Source organism: Daphnia carinata, chromosome 5 (genome assembly GCF_022539665.2).
Source record: "Daphnia carinata strain CSIRO-1 chromosome 5, CSIRO_AGI_Dcar_HiC_V3, whole genome shotgun sequence".
NCBI lineage: Eukaryota > Metazoa > Arthropoda > Branchiopoda > Diplostraca > Daphniidae > Daphnia > Daphnia carinata.
In genome coordinates, this window is record NC_081335.1 from 2,342,189 (window position 1) to 2,366,404 (window position 24,216).

Here is a 24,216-nt window from a genome sequence, read left to right on the forward strand (position 1 = left end):
ATCGACCCACAAACTTAGGTAGAGAAGAGGTAATCGTAGCTCGTAGGTTGTTCGTAAGCCTCCCCATGGCCACTAGGTTCATGGATGCAGGCAGCTTATCATCGGGATATGTGACCCTCTTCGATACCGATAGGTTTTTAGTATGAGACATATTGTCTCTGTCGACATATGTCTTGGTGAACAAAATTTTACAACCAGTGCACCAATAGATGAACCCGAAATTTTAAGTTTCGGAAACAAAAAATGATTATTTTGTTGCTTAGTAAACAATAATGGTGCGTGCATCATGGACGAAAACATTACTACACGACGGAGAAATGGATTTCTTGTACGATACAATTACGATAGCGAACTACATGTTCTTATTGCAACAGTTGTAAAAGATAAACATCATTCTTTTTAACTATGTGATGTTGCTGGAAAGACCGTTACTTTTCTTCGTGATCGTTAGGTGGTTAAGTATTTATGTCACCTGAAATACTGAGTCATACAATAAAATATGCTTCCGTAACTCCCACGGGTGATTTATTTTTGAAATCCTGGCGTCACGGCGTAAAATTATGTATGCTGTCGGTTCCATCCTTCATTTCAAAATACATCGATATTACAAAAAATCTTTTGGAAGCGTAAATCTATTCACAAAACACAAGTAAGACAACTAGTTACCTGATGGGACACGTGTCTTCGTGATTTTAGCTGACATTTCTAGTAAAACATCAATTGTCATTCCGCCTGTGCATGGTCAAACCATTTGGGATGATTCTAGGTTAGATAGCCCATGTATTGTTATACAACTCTGCCACAAAACGTGATTCCCGAGAAAGTTTGATATGGATGGTTTCATTCGTACTTGTATCGGTTTACTTTGGTTTGTCGCGGCTATCGGGACAATATGTTAGTCTGGCATTATGCACGTCATTGTTGTAATAGAATATTCTAGAGGATTCCACAAAATCATTAATAAAAAGAAAGCATTAGTGTGATCGGAGCTCAACATCGGGGCATGTGTGTGATGTAACATTAATACACAGCGCAACAGGTAGCGGTCGCGTGAGTTAGTAGTAAACGTACACAAGGTATTTCACAACGTGGAAAAACAATGGAAAGATATGGTACCTGTTGTTGAACAGTTACCTTGCTCCGCATACTTCAAATAAATTGTTTGCCAGGCCAACATCGGGCGACGCAACTGAATCTAGGGGACGCGAGAAAGAACATAAATTAAAAAATGAAATACATACAAAACAAAGGCAATAAACGGTCGTTCAACGGTTTCTCATCAGTGCTTGTCATCATAGTGTTATCCGAGGGATAACACATAAAGCGAAATTGTCACACATGGCGTGAAAAACAAAATGTTTTTTCGATGTCATGATGACAAACATGTTGGTAACACGAGCAGCCATAATAGATACTGTCAAAATCTCATTATGTAGTACACTCCCACAATTAAAACAGAATCTATGGCAAAATTAATGCACACACAATGATTCTCATGGGGAACTCGGCCATTTGTAAAGTACTTTTTCTAGAAAAAGGAATTTAAGTTACTACCTTTAACTTTTGATGCACAGTGCTTGTTCACCTAGCTTTTCAGAAGCTTATGTTGAATACAGGCAAGGAAACAATAAACTGGGTACGAGGCATAGCATTGCCATACCGTAATCTACTTTCACAAACCACTAATAAAATAAATACATGCCTTCATATAGTTACAAACTAACGTTTTCTAACCGTAAAAAAAACACTAAAACGGAACTAATGAAAAATGTTAGTCTTTTCTTAATATCCTGTTGTTTTGTGTCTTTGAAACCTCCTGTCAAATCACAATGCAAAATGGGCCAACCAGTAAAATGGTTTTGACGCAAAAAAAAAACTTGTTGCCAGCAATACTAGAACAGCTATTTTTCTTTCCCAGGAAGTACTTTGGTCTTACACAATATTGCACATCGGCTTAATACATAAAATCGGACATTGAAATGGACGTTCCGAATCTATTCTTAGGGTAAAGTTATGCCAATGTCATTCACTATACACAATCGGCCCAGCAAGTGGAGCATTTTTTAGGTCCACCGTGAGAATAACCACTACGTAATCGAGGACGAGATTTCTACCAACATTCTTTAAGACGGTTCTTTGGGTCTGGATTAGTACTGAAATGGGATGAATCAATGACAATGGCAAACCCTATGCTCAAGATGTCCGTCACGCTGTTTTTAATATTGTTCACTTTAGCCCATGCTACGGGTAGTACCCTCATCGCCAAAGTCGGTCATCGTGTTTTGCTATTCCCTATTGTACATTAAGCAAAAACCCAATGCACAACAACGCCAAATACTGTGCGTACAAGATGTATCTCCTGAAAGTGCTTAGACAGGGCTGTGCGATGGGAGCCAACATTCTTAACACAAATCAAGCCACTTGTGGTGAAAGGCACAGCAGTTTTTGTCACTGTAAACATTTATCAGTATAAAACCGGAAGACTGCTAGCTCACAATGAACGGTGAAAGTCTACATTCGTCGTATATGTCTTTCTTTCTTATTTTTTTTTCTAAATAAAACCGTTGTACTTAGATACGACGTTGCTTGTCAGCTAAAAAACTAGCCTTAATTCAGCTTTGGACATTTTCTTGGACTACACATCAAACTGTAATATTTGGCTGGGTAGATGACTGACATTTTCTTCAAGTGTTCAAGACAACACAACTCAATTTTGTTCAATATCTACAGCCTTGGAATAAACATCGAGTTTCACATGATACTATACAAGTTCACGAATTGTTCGGTAACTACAGAGATGATAGTATCTAGAAAGTTACCAAGCCATTGATATGGAAAAAAATGAAACGCTCGAAAAAGAAAAATACCCGGAACACGATACTGCGACACAGCGATACTGTTAATAGTGTAAAGGATTCATGGTAACTCACCTCAGACAGGAAAATCTTGTTGCTAAATGAAATGCAAACGTTCACCAAAGTCAGAAAGTCAGGAAATTAGTTAAAACTAGAAAACCAAAAACTGGCTGAAGTTTTAATATCTTTCGATTGAAGTCAATACATGTCTAATATATATATGAGCGCCAAATTCGCTAAATCGAAAACAAAGTTATGATTTATCGACCTATCGATAGTTCGAGAATATGGCGTTTCCATCGAACATCGACGGTTTTCCATTTTTTTCGCCAACGATGCAACAGAAGAGGCTTCCGAAATTGCGCGCTAATGTGATCTTATTGAGCCTTTGGGAGAACCGGGAAAGTGGTCTACGTGATCAGATGTATTTTTGATAACCACGTTTCAATGAAAAAAATCGAACGAAAATGGCGAATGAATCAGAGGGCAAAAAGCGAATTTCGCCGTTGCTCGAGTATGGCATCACTAAAGCTGTCCTACACTGTTTGCCTAACATTCTAGAACTTAATAAAGCCGCCACTGTATGCAAATCGTGGAATGAAACGGCGAAAATCATTAAGAAGAACAGAAATCAAATATACTCCACATCAAATATAGATTCGTACGAAGACTACTCTGGTGTACAAGAGCTTTTGTCTTGTATGAGGAGTCAGCCCTGTATTTGCCTTGTGTTTCTGACTCATGCAGGGTTGGCTGAAATACCTCCACCACTTCCCGAACTGAAATTAGATGGTCACAATGGGGCACACTTTGGCCGATGTACAGAATATAGACTGTTGCATTACCTCAGAAGAAGCATGCCTTTAGACTGTGCCATTGTTGGAGGTATAGCAAACGGAGTCGTCACATCCACACCTTCTCTTCTGACACACGAAGTAGAAGAAGGAGATGGTTACGGATTGTTATTCATCCCTGAGATACCAAATTTTTCTATAAGAAATTTTCATCTTGATAGACAGAAGATGAAAAATGTTGGCAAGGTAATTGCTTAAAAACTGTTTCTAATTAACTGCCATTGTTACTGATCGTAGCTTTCTTGCTTTATAGGCAATAACTAGTCAAACAGAGGAAGTTGGGCGGCTGTTAAATATCAAGGATGATGATCAAGTCCAGTGTCTTATGTTACTGGGTACTGATGCGTATAAAGAATCCAAGTGTATTGAAGCCCTCTGTCGATATTTTCAAGACAAGTAAGCTAACTTAATTTTTCTTGATTGAATTTGTTTGAGGTTGTTTAATTTATAATGTAACCAGGCGAAACCAGAACATAGCCATTGGAGGTGGATTTGTGGAAGCAGCTATCCATCCGGATGTGGTGGATGGCGATCGCGAGTATGGCATCACAGGGCTAGTTTTCTGCGGCCCGAGAGTTAAGGCCAACTCAGTTATCGTTCCACCTGATGCTACCACCGATTCCGATATTGAACGAATACTTCTTCAGGTGAGATGAACGGCCATAGCTCATAAAATGATACACCCTTGATAACTGGAACGTATATTTTTTGTATGAACAAAAGTTAAAGGAAAAACATTTCGGCTCCTTTTCTGGCGAGAAGATGAAAAGCATTGGCTTCATGGTCGCTTGCGTTGCCAGAGGTACTCATCTCCACGGTCGGTCTGGTGTCGAATCAGCAATCTTCCACAAACATTTCCCTGCCACGCCATTGCTGGGCTTTTTCGGCAATGGTGAAATTGGCATCAATTGCCTAGGCCCAGCTTCACCAACGACAACTCCCCAGTCATTCCAATCCAACCTGCCTAGTGCTCCCAAAAAATCACGAATCACATATCTCCACTCTTATGCCACCACATTCACCTTGATCTCCTTCCCTGTCGAATAACATCTACGAGTGACTGATTCCAGCAGCACCAGGACGTCGAGACTGCAGGCAGATTGAATCAGGTTTGTTTTCCTTGAGAACCGGACTAGAGGAGGAAGTTTTGACAAGAGGTGGACAGTGGACACCTCTTCTCGTGGGAAGAGAAAAAAAATGTTTGATGTGCGTATCGTAAATTATGCGGTAAGGCCTGGAGGCAGCTTTGATTCTTCCAGTTGGGAAGGGGGGAGGGGTAAAGAAGGTGGTTGAGTAGGCGGGAAACTCCAGGAGTTCTTGTGTTTCGGGGTAAAAATAGAACGAAAAAAATCTACTTTCTCCTTGGAGGAAGTCGCGTGAAAATTGTCGTAATCCAAGGCCGGTCAATGTGATGGATGGTTGGATGAGTTTAAACACATGTGTACACCCTTTTGTGCCCTTTTAAGAATTTTGTACTGAACATAATCGACCGTCGACACCTGACCATAGCGCTGGACTAAAATGAACGAGGATAGCGCAAGCTTTTGTTTTAATTGCGAAAACTGATTTAAAGAAGTAATTTATCGTGATGGAATCGAATGTTCTAGTTGACAGGCGATTGGTGCTAGGGCGAACACACACTTGAGACCGTTGTACAGTAGTAAGAAACCCAGGTTTAATTTTGTAAAAAGCAATGCTAAATAGTAATGAAAAAAAAAAAAGACAAAAGAACGCAGAAAACACAGAAAATATAAGTACATATATGTGTGAAACTTTGGACTAGAACCCGCCTCCGTCGTGTTCCTAGCGGACGCGGACCGAGTCATACCGTAAGGGGGGAGAAGAGAACCAGTCGTTGGGTGCGCTTCTCCAGTCGACTCACAGCGCTTGAAGACGCCGGTTGTGTCTACTTTAGTGGGTCTCGTGTGCGGTGATTCGGTTTCAAAAACTCTTGTGTCTTTGAACTCTTAAACTTTAAACTCCCCCTGCTGTTCAGGATCAGTGAAGATCCGCAACTGTTTATGCTCTCGTGCTTACTCGTGACTTTGAATATGATTATTTAGGATTTTTTTTTTCTCTCCTCCACACACACACACACAAAAGTGTGATCGTATGCATTTCCCATTTTGGTGGATTGGAATTATCTGAATTGTGCAACCAATAAATAAAACACACACACACATACACAAAAAAGAAAAAAAAAACATACAAAACACAAAAACAAACAAAAGTAATCGAAGACTTGTGCCGGTGTTGTCAGAGGTACGTGGACGGATTCAACACAGTTTCTTCTTTCTTTTTTTTTCCTCAGGAGATGTCCCCGTGTGCTGCTGGATGATGCCGGATTCAGCACGTCTAGGCTGAATAGTTCCACGATCGCAAGTTCCAATCGAAAATAGATAGAAGAATATTTTAAGAAAAGAATCCATCGTTGAAAGCAAACGAAATCATGAGGGAATATCACGTTTTAAGCGCCATGGTGACTGAAGCTCCGCGTAACCTGGGCCGGCGCATTTCACGTCGTCTCAGCATGTCAGTGGCCAAGGTTCCAACGTTCATCCAGTCGAAATTCCGTACGGATGTGGATGTCGCCGATTTCAGCGCCAGCGGAGGAAGCGCGGCCGGCGGAGGTGTCGCCAATAATAACGGGCAATGGTGGCCCCAGCAATTGAGGCGCTCCCGGCCCGTCACCCTTCACATCATTCTGCCCAACGGAATCGAACGCACGGTCAGTGGAATTTTTCACACTTTTGATTTTCTTTTTGCGGTGTGTGTGTTTTTTTTTTCCCGGCCAAATCATCCGCAATACGAAGCGGATGCAATATGGTATGACTCGATATCATCCATCATTTTTGCATCGGAAACCTACGCCCGCCCGTTGGGCGGTAAAATGTCCACGTATTATTATTATTTTCTTACGTGTTTTTTCTCGCGCATGCGAAAATTCAAACGGCCAAAAAAGGGAAAATTGATATCGCTGCATAGAACTTGATCAAGGTGTTTTGAAGTGTGGGCGGGGTACAACGTACCCGCCGCTCGAATAGTCGAGTTGAAAATCTTGTTCAATATTCGAACGCGTCGTTTTTTTGTTTGAAATGAGATGAAATCTGGTACAATTTTAGTACGCAGCAGCGCAGTTTTTTACCTTCCGACTTTCAAGGTCCATCTTAAAAGGTATCGCAAGCGTGACAACGTGAAGTGGGTGGATGGGACGGATGAAACTAAAAGAGGACAGGTGGTGCGTCGTCATTTTTTTTTTTTTTTTTTTCTTTCTTCCTAGTCGCCGTCTGTCTACCAAGTTCCCAACATCTTTCCTCGTCCATTTTTGATCCACACCTTTTGATGACTTATCAACTTTTTATTTTTTAAACATTTATTTCGCATTGCTGCCCGGCTTACCTCTTCACATTCAAGGCTTTCACCCAATGCGCGGTGAGTCAAAAAGGTAGTTGGGAAGATCTTTGAAACTCGCGTTCTCTTTGATATTCTAGCCCTGGTCTACGCAGATTATGATTTTCTTTTGGGAAGAGTCATAGTTTTCGTGAATTTTTTGCCCCATCTCATTGTCCCGACAACATTCACGGTCTCGTCTTCAAACCGACTGATTCGATTCGCCGGCGTGTACGATGTACAGGTACATGTCGCCACTCCTTTAACACGTTGAGAGCAGATTGCGTTTTTTCTCTCCACCCATTGCAACTTTTAAAATTCTTTTTATGTTGTTGTTGAACGAATCTTTGTTGGGGGACACGTAAGTTGTGAACGTCAAGGGGAAAAAAAAGTGAGAAAAGATGAAGAGGAAAATCAAAAGGATAGAAATTAATGCTTCTGGGTATCTAATGCATTCGCTATCTTGCTCGTCTCAGAAATATAGATGCTGCAAAGGTTGATTGCCCGGCAGCTGCCGGATAAACAAGGAAAAGACCGCGGGAAGATGGGAGGGAATAACAAGAGAAATAAAGAGAAAAAAAAAAAGATGTATGAAATGACGCCATAGAAAAAGGAGCGGAGCGAAACAAATTGCTCGTTGAATTCCCTTTTCATTTTTTTTTTTTTGTTATTCACGAAAAAACATTTTTACTTTCCATATTCTTCACGACAATCAAGTTCTCTAGAAAGGATGAAATGATTCAGTTTTTTCACATCCCTTTCGGCATGGAAACATTGAATGATGATTCGCCGCATCCGCTTTTGATGTCTCTGTTTTGCGCGAGGGCACTTTCGATTGAACTCGTTCCACCAGTTCTCCCGGAAACCAAAAACTTAAGGGTCATTTCCTCTTTGATGTCTGCCTCTAACTTCATTTGTGCTACTCGCCACACGAGTAAGTGATAAGAGGAAACTTTTTTCTTCTTTTTTTTAGCAATATAATCACACATTCGGGGAAGAAGGAAAACCTTTTGTACAAATCGTCCTGCTCTCTTGTTTGGTGTTTAGCATTTCCGGCTTTAATGGCGCATAGCATCCGCTGTCGCCTCGAAATATTTTTCTCTCTATGGGACATGTGCGCACTTGTTTGTTTTTATTTATTTATTTTTTTTTTTTTTTGCTGTGTCCGCCATTTTTCCTTAACGTCAATTCGAGTCGCGTTAGTCGTTTCCTTTTTTTATTTTCTTATTCCATTATTGTTGAGCGCGTCCTTTTTTTTTCCCAGTACACAAATGTATTACTTGCGCTTTTCTTCTTGCTCTTCCGTCCGAGTGATGGACATCACCGGACGGTGGAAAAATAGTAGAAGAAAAAAAGAAGAATATCCTCGCACGCCAGCGTCAACGGCCTCTCTTTCACATCGTTGCCGCCAGCTTGGTATCACTTGTCGGAAGACTTTTCCTCAGTTGATAGCCTTTTTTCTTTTTTTGCTTAAACCGCCTTCTTTTTCTTGCGTTGAAATGATCTCTGTGGATGCCAACAAGCTTCTTTCGGTTGCTACAGGCGAAATCATTCATGTCTGCAAACATCATCAAAACAACAACAGATATACGTTTTCATATGTTTTTTTTTTCTTAAAGATTCGATACCAAGTGGCTAAACAAACCCGTCAGTTGCGCGCAAGTTGCGATAGTTTCCTTAAAAACTAAAAATAAAATAATGGCTGCATCATCGGTTTCTTTTACGTTTTCACCGAAATAATTTTCCCCCTCAACTCGAAAATGAAAACTTTTGTTTTTCATCTTTGAGTTTCTTGATCGTAAAAAATAAGATATAGGAAGAAAAAGAAAACATGTGCAGTTATCGATGATTTACAGCGAGTTATTTATTTTTCCTTTTTTCTTTCGTTGTTGTTTTTTTTTACTACGAAATTTATCGCAAAGCTGAAAAACTAAAAAAAAAAAAGGCTAAATCGACGTTGTACCCCTTCGTAGTTTCTCTCTCTCCGGGAATCTGTCTAGCCGTTGTATGTGGCTCGCTGTTGTCGGATAATTGCTTCTATACCCGGTGTGCGGTCGGTCAGTTTGTTGGACGTTATTTTCAAATTTTTTAAAAAGAAAACGCGCACAATCTTCTTCTTTTAAGCGCATTAGCCTTTTCTGGTGTATGTGTGTGCGCCATCGATTGCCTCTTGTGTTGCTCTCGTCTCGGGCACGGTTCGTGGTCGAAGGGAGGTCCCTGTGTTGATTACCGGACCACTGGGTGGTGGTGGAAAAAAAAAAGAAAAGAACGAGGAGCAGAACATGTTACCGCACGTGTGAAAAAGGAGGGAGAAGAAAACCACTTCTTGGAAAAAAAACTTGTCTCCACATAGTGTCGCTCTTGGTCACTTCCTCATGGCTTTTTTTTTTTTGTTAAAGAAATAAAGAATTTTTTTCTTCTTTCGGTATTGTTGTATGAACACGCAGTACAAACCCAGGCGTCATAGGCAACTAGACGATGATACAACAACCCATGAGAAAAAAAAAAAGAACTGGGAAATTATCAGAAAGGGTTTTTTTTTGGGTGGTAATAATAAACCAAAGTTAAAGCTCTTTCTTTATTTTTCGCTAACGATCCGACGAGAGAAAAAAAGCCATCGCTTCGGCATTGTTTACTTTGTTCTTTTTTTTTTTTTCCTGTTAGATAAATAAGGATGGACATTTTTTTTTTCCCCAGAACAAAATGTCCATCGCTTTACATTCTCACAAATTCTGGCATCTTGTCTGCGTTGATTGAAATTTTTCTATTTTTTCCCAAACAAAATCGTTTCATCTTTCAAACGGTACAAAAAAATTTGACTAAATATGGGGGAGGGTTGGCTTCTCGTTCGTACCACCAACCTTCGTCGCACCTTGCTCCGCTTTTCCTTATGTCCCGTCAGGTCCGGTTTTGCGTTAGCGGTCAAATGTCCAAACGTTTGCGGGTTTTTGAAAGCTTCTAGTTCATGGGTGACGTCTTGTCAGATTCCGTTGGATCAGCCTGGGATTGTTGTTGCCACCGTCTCGAAATGGGAGGGAATTTGAGAATTTCAAAACGAAGCGCGAATCAAAGAAATAAGTAAGACCTGGAAAGAGACAATCTCGAACGTTAACGAAGATATCCAAATATGGCGGCGACTAACCAAACATGATAACTCGGGACCAGCATCCCCATCCTGTTTTGCACGAGAATAAAGGTCAACGGACCGTCGGAAAAACACATAGCTTATGCAGCGAGTGTGCACGCTCGTGATAACGAAGAGATACCACGAATCTTTGAAGTGGGGAAATAAGATTCCAAGTGTGCATGGAATTTTGTTTATTGTCGATACTTGATTAGAGCCACTGTGCATAGGCATTTTGTATTCCCGTTGAATTGCTCTTTGTGTGTGCGCGCTACGTGGCGCTTCTAACGAGGCCTCTATAATCATTACACCTTCAATAAGCCCTTACGGTTCGTCATTAACGAGGGCGGCAGCAACGAGTCACGCTCTTGTCACGCGAGAACGACGTGTCTTTTTTTTTTTTTTACCGTGTGTGAGAGAGGAGGAGGATCTCGTACGCGCGGGAATGGGGCCGTATCCCGCTAGAGGCCTAAAATCACGACAGAATCAACCCTCAAACGATGTTTGCCTTCTCTTTTCTTTTTTTCTTCCGAGAAACGCGGTTGATGTAATTGTATGGCAACAGGAGTATAGTACGCACACTTGTGGTGGTGACCTGGTCTTATATAACTTTGCACGTTATCCTCGTAGCAGAGAGTTCATTGATTGTCATGACGCGCTGGATAGGAGGCAAGAACCGGTACACTGAGCCATTTCTTGTTTTCACAACTATTTTTGTATTTTTGTATTTTTTTTTAAACTCGCATTTCTTTTTGGAACATGGAAAGGTCGACTAGGGTCATCTTTACTCACGATCGTTACGGTTCTTAGCTGCTACTTTCGTTCTTCCCATTTTTGTTTTTACTTCAAAACTTTTGCTGTCATCATTTTCCTTTTTTTGTTCCAGTAAAGATCCATTTTTTAAAGGGGGGAAAAGTTCGTTTCTTTTTATTAGACTCTGAGGTGGCAGTGTGCCTTACCGTAGGTTTTCATTTAAATAGGAGGCCAGGGGCTCGTTCCCCCTATGTGTTGTGAACGCGTTGCGTTCTTCGTTCTTTTCGTGAATGACGGCGACAACACACTTTCCCATCGTTTTTCAAAAATCAAACGGCCACTCCCTTTTAAGTGTTAGACTCCCACTCGCCTTAACTACAATTTTGTTGGCCGTCTTCTTTTACACCTCCTTTTTTTTTTTTCGTGACTTTGACTTGATGTTTCAATTGATATCGAACGGATCGAATCTTTGATCCGTTACGATACCCCCGCCCTTTCTACATACCTTTGGCTATTTTGTTGAACACATTTTTCTTTCTTTTCATATTTTGACGATCACACTTAGAATCATTTATTTTTAATGTCCAGTTCCGGACGATATCCGGCTGTATATTTTTACTACTATATATATATATATATTTTTCTCGCCTTTTTGTTTCTGGTTCTTTTCTTGTGCGCACGTTTCAGTCGCCAAAGTCAGAGCCGGAAACATACCTACCACCATCGTTTTGACTTCGTTCCAACCGAACGCGGGATAGCGCGCGTCCGTGATGCGTGTGTGTGTGTGTGTGTGTGACTCACCATTCACGTTGGAAGCTTTCCTGTCCTATTATTTGTTCAATCCCTTGTCAAGGGCATCACACAAAGATTTCTTTTTATTTATCAAACAGAAGCACCGATGCCTTCCAGCTTTTGGGAGGATCGTTCCATTAGGTTGTGATGCAATGCGTACGTCAAGAATGAAAAAGGGTTAAACTATTTTGAATTCGAAATGCGTTTGTTGCCCTCGTCCGACGAACTTTATTTTTTATTTTTTATTTTTTTCGCGTGTAGTGAGCGATCGTCGGGTCGATTTTCAAATAAAGAGACATTGTTTATTTGTGTGTTGCTATTACACGCGGGAGGAAATAATGGGAAGACAACAAGGGGATTGCGTTCCATCCGCGTCAGCTAGTTAACGATGAAGCGACAGGTGGCCGCGTGAGCAACGACAGCTGATGTAGTGCCTGGCCAACAACACTGGGCTTATTATACGAAATAAATGGGGAAAAATAATGTCTCTTTTTCCTCGGCTCTTGTTTGGCAGCAACCAACAATAACAGCAAAAGAAACAAATGGGAAAACTATTTTAACCGAATCCTTTTTTTTCCCATCGGTTTGAACGTCGTCCGAGTCGGCATTTTATAACGTCATAAATGGCAAAAAAAAAAAAAAAAAAAAAGGATGGAAGAAACTGTTTCGATTTTGTTCTTTTTGTTCATCTTGTGTATTTAGAGCTTTTCTCTTGCTCTCGAAAATCTTGTCACTTTCAATGACGTCAATTTCGTGCCGTGTCGATCGTGACTGGTTCTTTTTTTTTTTTCTAATTATAAATCCACTTGTTTACCTGGAATAGACAGTCGTCTGACCGCAACCGATATTTCGGCCGACCGGTCTTTGGATTGTTGTTCCGTCGAAGGCCATTTCTTCAATTTAGCTGGAATCACTTGGACCTTTTCCCTTTGGCGAGCCTTTCTCTAACTTGGCCCCTACAATTATTCCGTGATACACCTGTCTGCCGCACGATCTATGAGAATGGCTATTGGTAAACGATGGAACTAAAAGTTTTTGAAAAAAAAAAAAAAAAAAAAAGCACTCGATGCTATCGCTAAAAGTTATGACATTATTATCATAAAAATGCGAGTAACAAAAGGATTGGATACGCCCAGGTATTGCGTGGCTTGCGGGCGTGTCGATGATCGTTTACCAATAGTTCATCATTTGGAATGGTGCACTCAGTCGGTTCCTGTTCATAATTGAGGAGCAAACGTGTGGAAGGGAAATTAACGAGAGTTTGCGTCAGCGCGTGCTCTCCCGAAAGACGGGCTAACAATTTTGAACAGAAATGGAAGGGATGTTGCCGTTCATTTTGGCGTGATGATGCAAAGAAGCAGTCGATGACGCGGAACACTTTCCAAACACGCAAAAAAAAAAAAAAAAACACTTAATTCACTAAATGACGTCAATCTTTTTTTTTTATTTTATTCCAAAAGTTTGTAATAATTGAAAGTTTAGGGAGGGAAAAAAGGTTGTTTGCGTGCGTTGGGTGGATTCAAGTATTTACGAGTTTTATTTTCGAGGAAAAGGAAAATCTTTTTTGAAAAAAAAAAAAAATTAATACCGCCCACCAGAAGGGTCCGTTCGGAGAGCAATGTTCCCGACATCGTTCTTCTTTTTCTTTTCACTCTGGAGCGGTGTAAAGACAGCAACAGATGGTTGTCCCATCAGCTCCATCCGTCCGTGCCCTACGTTCTCATATAAATAAATACGGGGCCGATTCTTTTTTTTTTTTTTTTTCTTGTTTCTTTTCTTCTCCGATTTTCAATGGCGTAAGAAGATAAGAAAGAGTTTGTTTGTCGCCTTCGTTGCATTACATAGTATGTTCTCTGCGTACCTATCGTTTTTTTGGTAGAAAAAGGGAACGTCTTGTGATACAAGTGATGGAATAAGAAACGATAATCAACCGAGCAGAAACGATATTATGACCGGCCCGCTCTTGAAAGATCGTTTTCTTTTTCCACAAGGCCAACAAGCAGTTGAGCCTTCGGACGTTCTCTCCCGTCGATTTTTTTTTTTTTCGAAATTTGTGAGGGCCTTTTTCTCTTGAAAAAAAAAAAAAAAACGAAAATTGTTTTTTCAATAAACGATCAATGAACTTTTTGGCCATGTTTCCAAACTGTTGGCTATCGTTTCAGGTAAACAACAAAAGGAAAACAAGAAAAAAAAAGGGGTAGATGAATGTTCGCTTGTTTTGGTCTTGTTCATTCGTCTTTTTTCTTGAAATTTCGACCTACCAGACGATCGTTTTCTAACGGGTTTTTTTCCTTTTCAGCTCGCCATATTTGACCTTGCAATTTGCGTATTAATTAGTTAATGTTATTATCTTTTCTTTTTTTCCAACTAAAATTGGGAGGCATTTATTAAAAAAAAAAAAAAAAAGAAAGACGTAAAAGGACAGGGTCCCCCACAATAGGAAAATAACAGGAAAAGAATAGCGGAGTCATGTTAATGAACGTACAAACGTGGGTTTATTTTTAAAATAACTAGTTTAGATGTCACCTGAAACTCATGTCTTTTCTGATAACTCTTTGGCCATTTCCTGTTGTTTCACTTTGTGTTTCTCTAAGAACGACCCTGATTTCTTTTTAAATTGCAGCGTTGTGTTTCATTCGTCGAAAGTTTGCTGCCCACTTTCTCGACACGTTAGCTCCATTATTTTCTCGATTCGATTTTGTTTGCCTTTGTTCTCGAGTCCGATCAAAAGAAAAATGGGTAGCAACCGAAAGTTTTGAAAATTCCCTTTTTTCTTACTCTTGGAATTTTCAAAGAACAAGAAAAAAAAAAAAAAAAAAAAAAAAAAAAAAAAAAAAAAAAAAAAAGGGGAAAGTGAATGTGAGAACTGTTGGCAGACCGCACGGTTGATTTCCTACTAGAAAAATCGACGAACGAAATTGATGATGTACAAGGAAAAAAGATAAAAATAAATATATAGGTGGATGACCGTCGGCGGTGTAGGCATGTTTTTTCAGAGCTCCATTTCTCGTGTTTGCATTTGATGATGCGTCTACACAAGGCGCTCTTGTTATAAAGCTGCCATCATAAATTTTTTTTTTGTTGTTGTTATGTTGTTCTCATATTGTAGATTGATGGTTCGTGTCAGTTGAATCGTAACGAACGCGCTTGTCGATTTTTGCCGACGCAAGCAGTGATTTCGTTCCATTACGTACAGACTCAATAGGATTTCGTTCAAGTCCTTGCTGTTGTTGCAAACGGTTTGCGGTGTGTCAATTGTTTCCGTCGTCCACTTTGCGAGTCCACAAAGTATTTCTGCTTATTGTTCGTGAGGCCATTGAAAGAAAACAATTTTTTGGGGGAGGGGAGGGGGGGGGACCTGCGTTAAAAAAAAAAAAACAGGGATGCGAACAAACTCCTGTTTCTTTTTTTAAACGTCCGTCTGGCCATCTTCCGTGCCGATCCATGTGGAAAACGAGCACCATATTTTTCCCGCGCTCAGCCCGAAAGATGGAAACCCGCGACGGAATGGCGTCCTTTATTATTTTTTTTTTTCTTGGTTGGGGCGGAGGGGAGGAATCTTAACAACATTTCGTGAGAACGAGGTTGGGTCTTTAAAAAAAAAAAATGCCAATACAGTAACACGACGGACCCATTAGAAATAGGAATTTTTTTTTTTTTTGCGGGGTTAGATGTTCCAGCACAAAAAGTATTGCGCGTACATGGGAAACGTTGACGTTCGGACTAATAAAATAAGTTGGTCAACAGACCGCTAGATTTCATTTCTTTTATGGAGTTGCTGATGGCTCGTTACATACGTCGATATCGGAATCGATGAAGATAATTGTGAGGCCACATCTATTTATTTATTTTTTTTTTTTCAAAAAGGTGGGGCCCCTCTTAATCGTCTTCCGCTATCGGAATAGTCCCCGATGTGGTCTAAAAAGAAAATTGCATTTCAAACTGGTCGATTCAAAAGGAGGAAGTCGTCGAGTATTGAAATGTTTGCGACCGCAACGCGTTCGTGCCCGATGTCGCACGTTGTATTAAGTACCTCCATTACTCTCCCAGCGGCGTGGTAATCGACTTGGTAATGTGGATCGTGAGTCGGGACGAAAGGAAATCAGCAGGGAATTTTTTTTTTTTTTTAGAAAAGGAGAAAATAGAAACAAAATTATTGAAGAAGTCCGCGGTCGTGTCGCAATAAGCGTGTTATTCTCTGCGGGGGAGGGCTCGGTTTTTGGTTGATATTGTTAAATTGTTGTGTTTCACAAATAATAAACTGAAGCGGGGGGGGGACTCCTCAAGATTTCCAAAACGGAACTTGTAACAACTATGAAAACGAATTTTGCGATCCGTTGCCAAAATTCGTTTTCAAAGTTCATTTCAATTCTCCAGCCAGGAACTTTTTCTTTTTACGATGTTTTTTTTTTTTTTTGGAGCCCTCTTTTTTGTTGTTGAGACGGACGAAACACATCACCGTCTTTTATTTAAGTATGTAACGGTTCCGCCGGTCTTTTGTCGAATCCAACAAACATCGTCTTCCGAGATGGGATTCAAAACTCCTTTGAAAATGTGTTTCTCTCTTTTTTTGGATGTTGCAATCTGCTTAGCGATTTGTATGAGAACAAAACGTTTTGAATGATATCACACCTTTTGTCAACGAAGGGAGATGACTACGCTTATTAACTCTGGATACAAAACGTTTAAACATTTGTTGCTTCATATTTTCGAAGGAAAAAAAAAACAATTTTTCTTTTTCCAGCCGTAACTTACCGTTATCGCATTGTCCAGAGCTTATGACGCAAAAGTGTAGTATCTAATAACTAAAATACGTTTTTCTTTGCTGGCCGAAGCTTATTATTTTCTTTTCGTTTTTTTTTTCAGAGTACATTTAGACGCGTAACATATCTAGTACAAGTAACTGCTTACGGTAGTACGCAAAGGCTCTCTCTCACGCGGGTTTGATTCATAACCGTCTGTTAATATTTCCGAGTCGTCTTTTAACGACAACACCACAAATACAGCCGTACCGTTAGTCGATTGTTTTTTTGTTTTTTTCGACGTTTGCCTCCTGTCTCTTTGCTGTTTTTTTTTTTTTCTTTCGTTCATTGTTGTTGCCCAAAGATGTAAAGCCGGACTAAGAAACAAAACAAAAAAAAAGGACAATGAGTTTTTTTTTTCGTTCCTTTGCCGTCTTTTTTCATCAAAGTGTTATTAACATATCGCATAAATTTCTCGGGACGGAACTATCCTGCACGAAATAACGACAGCCACGTTCTCTCGCGATGACTTAGACGACCCCAACACAAAAAGCCTTTTCGCTCTCACATTTTTTTTTTTTTTTTGTGTGTTTTGACGAAACAAAAGAAACGAGATTAAGCGGAAAAAAAAAAGTAGATGATCTTGTTTTGTTTTCACCGTTATTGCGAACTGTGGTGGCCACTGCGACATTGCGCCTTGCATTCCAAACACGAGGGGAGGCAATGCTTTTCTAACATTCCAAAGCTGATGATATTTTTCACGCGGGACCGGATCAAATCGCTTTGGAAAGCTCCTCGATTTTTTTTTTCTTTAGATTGAGTTCAAAATGATTATTTGAATGTAGATTTGATATGCTCTCTACTGTTTGGTTTCGCTTCTTTTTGCCCGCACGGCGGAAAAAAAAAAAACGCGAAATTTGACAAACCAAAAAGAAAAGCGACACGTTTTTTTAAAAATGCATTTCTCCACCTAAAGCGCAAATAGGCAAAAACATGCAACCGACGTGCGTACGGTTTTGGCTTTCCCTTCTCACCGGAAAGTGTCAAGACGATGAACGAAACGCTAAACGAGAAGGGAAATTTTATTTTTGGTTACCTTATTTTTTTTTTTCTTCCACCTGCTTAGACGTTTGATGTCAGCTCACGTCTCTCGTTTCTCTTTGCTGATGCGCGGACTTTTTGTTTTCTTTAGTGAGTCGACACGACCCCCGTATGACTCTCTCTTCTTCCAGTTTGTCCCACTTTGTGCGTTTTCTCTTTCACCTTCTTGACCGAGTCGCGTTTTTTGATTTATTAAATCAACAACATGACGAAATAACCATTTTTTTTGTGTATGTGTGTGCCTTTAGAAAGAATTTGGCTTTCTTGGTCATTTGATGATTCAAATTCACAAGAATTCCCGCGTTAAACAAACGCTGTTTGACGACAGGTTGTTTCTCTGTCATTTTTTTTTTTATCGACGAAGGGTGCCGTTATGTGTTTTATTTACGTACTCGTTGTTGGCGAGTCCATCATATCTTTGCGTGTCCTGATGGATAATTTTCCTTTAAATCTACCGCCGATTCTTTGCAATTTTTTTTTTCAAAAAAGAATTCGTTCCTCTGCATTATCGCTGAATGTGTCGTTTTCGCCAATTCGTTATGAACGACAAACAGCTGCTGCCAACTGTGGAAAATGAAAACAGTTGTCAGGAAGGGAGATCGTACATTAATCATTCACGTTGTTTGTTGGTGGGCCTCGCCGCTCCACTCCCGTTTCTGCCGGCGCATTCTTTTGATTCAGCGTCCGAAGAATTTCTTTTTTTTAACGGTTGCAACGTCTAATCGTTGATGGCCTTGATCACGTTCCAGTTACCGCTGTACATGGCTGATACGGTACGCAAAGATAATCGTTATTGTCCCCATTCTAATGAAAACAAAAAAAACAACACACAAACGATACTAGAAGTCGAGTAGAAATGTAGCGCGTTTCAAGGTAACCACCGTTCAAATATGAAGAACAAAAAAAGAACAACTTTCTCGTCTTGAGCTCTAGTTTTTTTTTTTTTTTTTGTTCAACGAAAAAAAAAACGAGGATGGCCACGAGCCAAATTTATTTTTTTCGCTCGTCTTCTCGTTTGAAATTTCTTCTTTTCTCGTGATTATAGTCATCAAGGCGGACTAGGAACGCCCTGCAGGATCATCTGAGCCACATCATCATTCACAGGCGAACCAGTCCGCCGTATTTTTTGTTTGCCCCCGCTGTTTTCTTATTTTTTCTATAGACACGTACATATATATAATATATATATATATATTTCGCCGCGTGTCCGACACGATTTCAAATGATAGACTGCACACTTGTGTATGTACGGCGACTCTAGGTGGTATCGCTAAAAACATTTCCGTGTATTCGTCTGGCTAGATTCAAAGTCGAATTTCAGTTGGGTCCGAGCCATCGAGCCAACGGCATTTACCGCATTACTCAACTTCTAGCGCACGCAGTTGTATCGAAGTCGTCGAGTAAGATCATAATGTCTTATGCGTACATACATCAAAAAGTGGGAACGACGGCAAGAAAGGGCCGGCAGGTGTAACTTGAAATGCTCTGAGACAGTTAGCCCAAGACCTTTTGCGCATTTTGGAATTGAAGAACCATTTTTCAATCGGTGCGTGAAATCATAGGAAAACAGCGGAGGTTAAAAGCCCGTCAGCAGTGGGACAATGCTCTTGAAAAGATTCCACATCACACGTCATTTACTCATCGAGGATCATTTGATTATAAACGATCTTTTATTTTTTTTTTTTATCTTGTTGATTGTGGCTTTTGGCCGTCGTTCAAATTTCCTCCGAGCGCATCGACGATAGGCTGAGGTCGCCATTGCCGACACCTCGTCGACACACATTTCTCTTTGAATTCCTCATTGATTTTTCTATTACAAGCGAATGAAGTGTTAATCTTTCGATCTTTTTTTTTTTATAGCGCAATTGTTTTACATCTAGACGCGTGATATTGCGGGTTCGTGATTTTGTATCGGAACCCGTCAAGACTATTGATGAAATGTACCGTACGTTGACGCTTCGATAGCACGTCTGGGGTGGTCTCGATTGTGCCGTTCACCAAGATATTTAACTATAGAAGACCAAAGAAAAAAAAAAATAAAATAAAATAGAGGCGCATGATAAATAGCATGAAAAAATTCAGACCACTGCGGTGCATCTAGTTCCCAACGTCGTCCGTGCGCGGTTTTTCCCGCTACCGGACGAGTTTTTGCTATTCAAGTCGAACGATTAGACCATCCCGGTCGCACTCTTTTTCTTTTTTTTTTTTTCTAAATAATAATTTAAAAAATACCATGATGGAGATGCGTGGGGGGATAGGCTGTTGAAGGGAGGACAAGCTGTCGTGTACGCGTGAAGGATCGTGCGGTTTTTATTATCTTCTTCGTTTCCAAGCTTATTATTAATTTCCATGAAATTCAATACGACCGTCCAGTTCGTTTCACCCGAAATGTTGCGTACCCTATTTTCTTTATTACATTGACTTTGTCAGAAAAAAAAAATAGACAGAACGGTCGTGTGATGTTCATGCACCGTGTAGCTTCAAGGTGTTGGAGCTATCGAAACAGCTTTTCTCCTTTTCGCAGGCCGTCGTGTACGTGTGGGATTTTTTTTTCTTCTTCTTCTTCTTCTTCTTCTTCACGATTGGATGACATTTTTTTCTTGTAGCAAGGCCGGCGCTCGGAACAAATAACCGTTTTTGAGTACACATTTTTACTGTTAGTTTACGTCGCCACTTTGAATTTGTTCTTAATCAAATGTGGCAAAGAAAAATGCTTGGTAATCTGCGTGCAATTAAAGGGGACTGTTATGCTGCACTTTAGCGCGTTATGGGCAGATGTGTTTAGAATTTTAAAAAGAAAAAGGAGACAAACGTGCGTTCATATTCCCGTATTCAAATTTGTTTTTGTTTTTTTATCGCGCAGTCATTATGCGTTTTGATGCGGTCCGCTATTCATCTTTGAGACGTTTGCGCGCCCACCGAAATACTGACGATGGCCAATCTTTCTTCAATCTTTTGAATATGTATTGGCTTGTTTCCTCTCTTCTTTTTTTCTTTCTTTCTCGTATCATTGACAGCCGTTTTGTATTCAAGAGAATGGGGGGGAGCTGCCGATCAAACTTCTTTTTTTTTCCCTCTTGTACACAGAAATTGTTTTTGTTTTGCTTCGTGTTGCAAGTTCAGGGCGCCCACCTCCCGAAAACCGATCATTCATGACGACCAACCGCAGAGAGTAACAGAAAAAAAAAATATAGGAATGTGTTTCTTCTCAGTCGGTTTACTTATTTTAGCCGAATCGGCCTCCCCCTTCTTTATCTAACTGTACATACACGTGAACTGACGACCAATATTGATGCGGAACTCGCGGGGGGAAAAAAATATTGGGGACAAACGACGGAGAATGTAACATCCTTTTTGGCAACCGAAAAAAAAAAAAAAGATAGATATGGCATCACAGACACACATCGCATGTCGATGTGAAGATTGGGGGAATATTGCGGGATTGCGGTGCGTGTACACATCAACAAGAGAAGGCTAGAAAGAATTTGTTTTGAAAGAAACACAAGAGCAACCGTTTGTTACTTCACCCAATGAAAACCTACTTTTTTTTTTTTTTTTTCCTCTTGTCATTGGCGTGTACGTCTCACTTCGATGTGTTAGCCCGGAGGTGGTAGAGCGAACGCGGGTCAACGGGAAACGATTTGAACGAACGTGACACGTTTAAACGATTGAATGGGCTGACGGAGAACAACCTCTTCGCTCACAACGTCCTAGTAAAACTTGTCCCTGTCATTTCCAGCGCCCGAAACAATTGATTGGAAATAATAACGTTAAGTGGCGCATTGTCGGCGTGAGTTTTTCGTGAAAAACGTTTTTTTCTGACGTCGGCAATCCACCACATGCCGTGTGTCGTGATTGTATACCTTTCGGCCTTTTTTTTTTTCAATTGAACATTTTAAAGTGGAAATTCTATTTTTTTTTTTTTTAAACCATGGGTATATCACCAATGACGACCATCAGCGTCCCTTTTTTTTATGGAGTGACGATGACACCTTTAGTGTAAAATCATTAAAAAAAAAAAAAAAAGGCTTGAGGTGCATTGACGAATCTGTCCATTAGGCGTTTTTTTGTGCTAGTGCTACAGCAGTTTCTATAGCTCGTTAACGTTTAATGTTCGACGCCATCCCATTTTTTTCTCTCTCTCTCTCTCTCTCTCTCTCCTTTCCTTGAAAAAAAAAAAAAGAGAAATGATAATACGTGTACGGGATCTAACTATTTTTAGTTTTCTCCGTGAAGTATTATTATTTTGGTCGGTGCCGTCCTCCCTCCCATCACCACCAAGGCACATCTGTTGGACGTGCCAACAGTCACTCACAGGTTTGGTTCTGCGTGATTTCCGTGTTTTTTTTTGTTTTCCTTTTTTATTTTGTCCGCCGTCCGCCTGCTATTAAATGAACTCGGGATGAGATAATTTTAACACACACGCGGGCGGAACAACAACCGCTGTCTTAGTTAGCTTCACAGCTCATACAGCAAAGGGGGGGGGGGAATGAGGTTCCGTCATAACACAACAAAGAAACACACAGTGTGTGTGTGTGTGTCTATAAACACGAATGATGAGACTTTTCAGTAGGATTGTTCTGTATGTCCGAATGATGGGGGGCGTTAAACTCGGTATTATTTCTTTTCTTTGAATTCCCTTTTTCTTTTCCCCCCGTAAGCTCAGTGTATTTTTTTTTTTTTTTTTTTTTGGCCAAGAAGAACCGGTTGGTTAATTTACATTTATTTTTCTTTGTCGTCATTTTCCGGTTCATCAAGATACCAGCATTATTTTTGATGTGTTTGTTGGTCTCTGCGCTCTTGTGTTGAGCTGTAATTCTACACACGTCATGCATCCCTTTTAATATTTACCTACTGGGTATTCTGCAAGTGTCAGGCCTTTTATGCGCTTTTGGGGCGTTTCTTTACCGAAGTTTTTAACGACTTGGGCTTGTTTTTGATTTAGGATCTCCTCCTTATTCAGATTGTTTTTTGTTTTTTCTTAGAGGAGTAAATCATGTTGATGAAAATCTTTCGCTGCGCAGTGACATATGTTTTTCTAAAAACAGTCATTGTCTTTGCCTATTGATGCGTGGTTTTAAGACACTGTTTTGATGTTTCGTGCCCAACTCTATAACCGGCCATTGCGCCATATATTTCAAAATACTGACCTAAAAAAAAATAAGGATCGGAATGCGTACGAATAGAAACGGAGTGCATTTAATCGTATTGAAGATCGTTTGTTCATCCGATTAGCGGATCGGCACGGTGGTTCAGCCGTTGCTCAAACAGGTTAGCAGTATGTATGACATTTAGATCGTTTCTGATTCAAGCGAACTGAAACGGAACAAAAAATTGATGGTTGTCGTGACATTTTTTGACCGTACTTTTCACCGAGTTGGCGTTCCTGTTTTTTTTTTCTCTCTAATCTTCTACATTTTTTTTTCTTGAATTGATTTCCGAGAAAATTTGTATTGCTTTTTATCTCTTCACGGGGCTCACGCTAGCATGATTTCGCGTTCACCACTAGATGGCGAATGTTGCTGGGGACCAACCTCTTTTTTTCGTTCAACTGTTGTTAAAACTTTTCGCTAGATGTCTCTTCGTTCCAATTTTCACGATTGCTTATTTTTATGTTTATTTTTAATTTTTTTTTTTGGCCGGACGCTGTTTAAAATCGGCAGGAGATCGACGAATAATTGAATAGATTTTTTTGTGTTGCGCCTCAACTCCCAACGGCGATCGTTTACCACCTTAGATAATATTTCCAATTCCAGCAAAGTTGTCATCGCTAAGCAGAATAGCGCCTTCTTTAAAAACGATTCGGTTTCGCATCAATAAAAACATGCGGAATGGTGGACGCCCTGTTGTAAACGCGTTTGTACGATCGAATAGAACAGCCCACAATGAGTGGCCCGTATTTTTCGCCGTGTTATCTCCTCCAAATTTAGTCGGACATGTTTGTTTGCATCGTTATTATCTGCCATGGAAACGTAGTATTTAGGCGAACAGTTCATTTAAATTTGCCCTTCTGTATCGGCCGCTGAGTAATTAGTCAAACTTTAAAAGGTTAACGTAGAAACAAATTTTCATTGGGTAATTTCTGACTGACTCCGCCAAAGAACGTCAAGGTTGTACCGTCGTAAAAATGTTCAAGTAGGGACGCAGTCCTCCTCCCACGGTCCCTTTTGCGCTCATCGCATCTGCGCGTTTCAAAAACAAACGGAGTAAATAAATAAAAAAAAAAAACAACAAAAATTACAGGGCTAAAAGTATACGGCCGATACGTGCCGTGTAGCATTTTACAAATCTATGCAAAATCGACGGGAAAATGGTGTCGGAGATGTGAGAACACGGATCGTGCATGCTGTGCTTCCTGGTAGGCGCGTTGCGTCACCCGATTACGCACGCACCTGTGGATTTCATCGCTTTATCACTCGTACACCGTGCGCTTTATCACGTAGGGGTCACGGGGTTTTTCGTATTCTAACTGCGCAATATCCTTATTCTTTACCTCCTCTTGCATGTGTGTTTATTGCACGGGGAAAACCAAAAACGAAAAGAAAAAAAGGGCATTGAAAATTCGAGAATTTTTGTTCGACTTTTTAAATTATCCGCTAGATGGC

At 40.3% G+C, this 24,216-nt stretch overlaps 2 protein-coding genes across 2 annotated transcripts in view; both read left to right on the plus strand.

The window, feature by feature from the left end:
- Positions 1 to 3,231: 3,231 nt before the first annotated feature.
- The window catches only part of LOC130696460 (uncharacterized), a 96,603-nt gene continuing 75,618 nt past the window's right edge, over positions 3,232 to 24,216 (plus strand). Inside the window, exons 1-5 of the mRNA XM_057519537.2 lie at positions 3,232 to 3,895; positions 3,963 to 4,105; positions 4,170 to 4,356; positions 4,433 to 4,818; positions 6,021 to 6,437. Of these exons, the coding sequence (XP_057375520.1) occupies positions 6,159 to 6,437 (279 nt within the window). The 5' untranslated portion in view covers positions 3,232 to 3,895; positions 3,963 to 4,105; positions 4,170 to 4,356; positions 4,433 to 4,818; positions 6,021 to 6,158. The remainder of the gene's footprint in view (positions 3,896 to 3,962; positions 4,106 to 4,169; positions 4,357 to 4,432; positions 4,819 to 6,020; positions 6,438 to 24,216) is intronic.
- LOC130695804 (F-box only protein 22-like) lies at positions 3,323 to 4,756 on the plus strand. Its single transcript, XM_057518856.1, has 5 exons — positions 3,323 to 3,554; positions 3,603 to 3,895; positions 3,963 to 4,105; positions 4,170 to 4,356; positions 4,433 to 4,756. The coding sequence occupies exons 1-5, from the start codon at positions 3,323 to 3,325 to the stop codon at positions 4,754 to 4,756; spliced, it is 1,179 nt and encodes a 392-aa protein (XP_057374839.1).

Bases quoted from the DNA above. Each gene is read 5' to 3' on its own strand.
- LOC130695804 (XM_057518856.1), top strand. From the start codon at position 3,323: ATGGCGAATGAATCAGAGGGCAAAAAGCGAATTTCGCCGTTGCTCGAG. The intron at 3,555-3,602 runs GTATGAGGAGTC...TGACTCATGCAG, and splicing joins TGTACAAGAGCTTTTGTCTT to GGTTGGCTGAAATACCTCCA. The intron at 3,896-3,962 runs GTAATTGCTTAA...CTTGCTTTATAG, and splicing joins AGATGAAAAATGTTGGCAAG to GCAATAACTAGTCAAACAGA.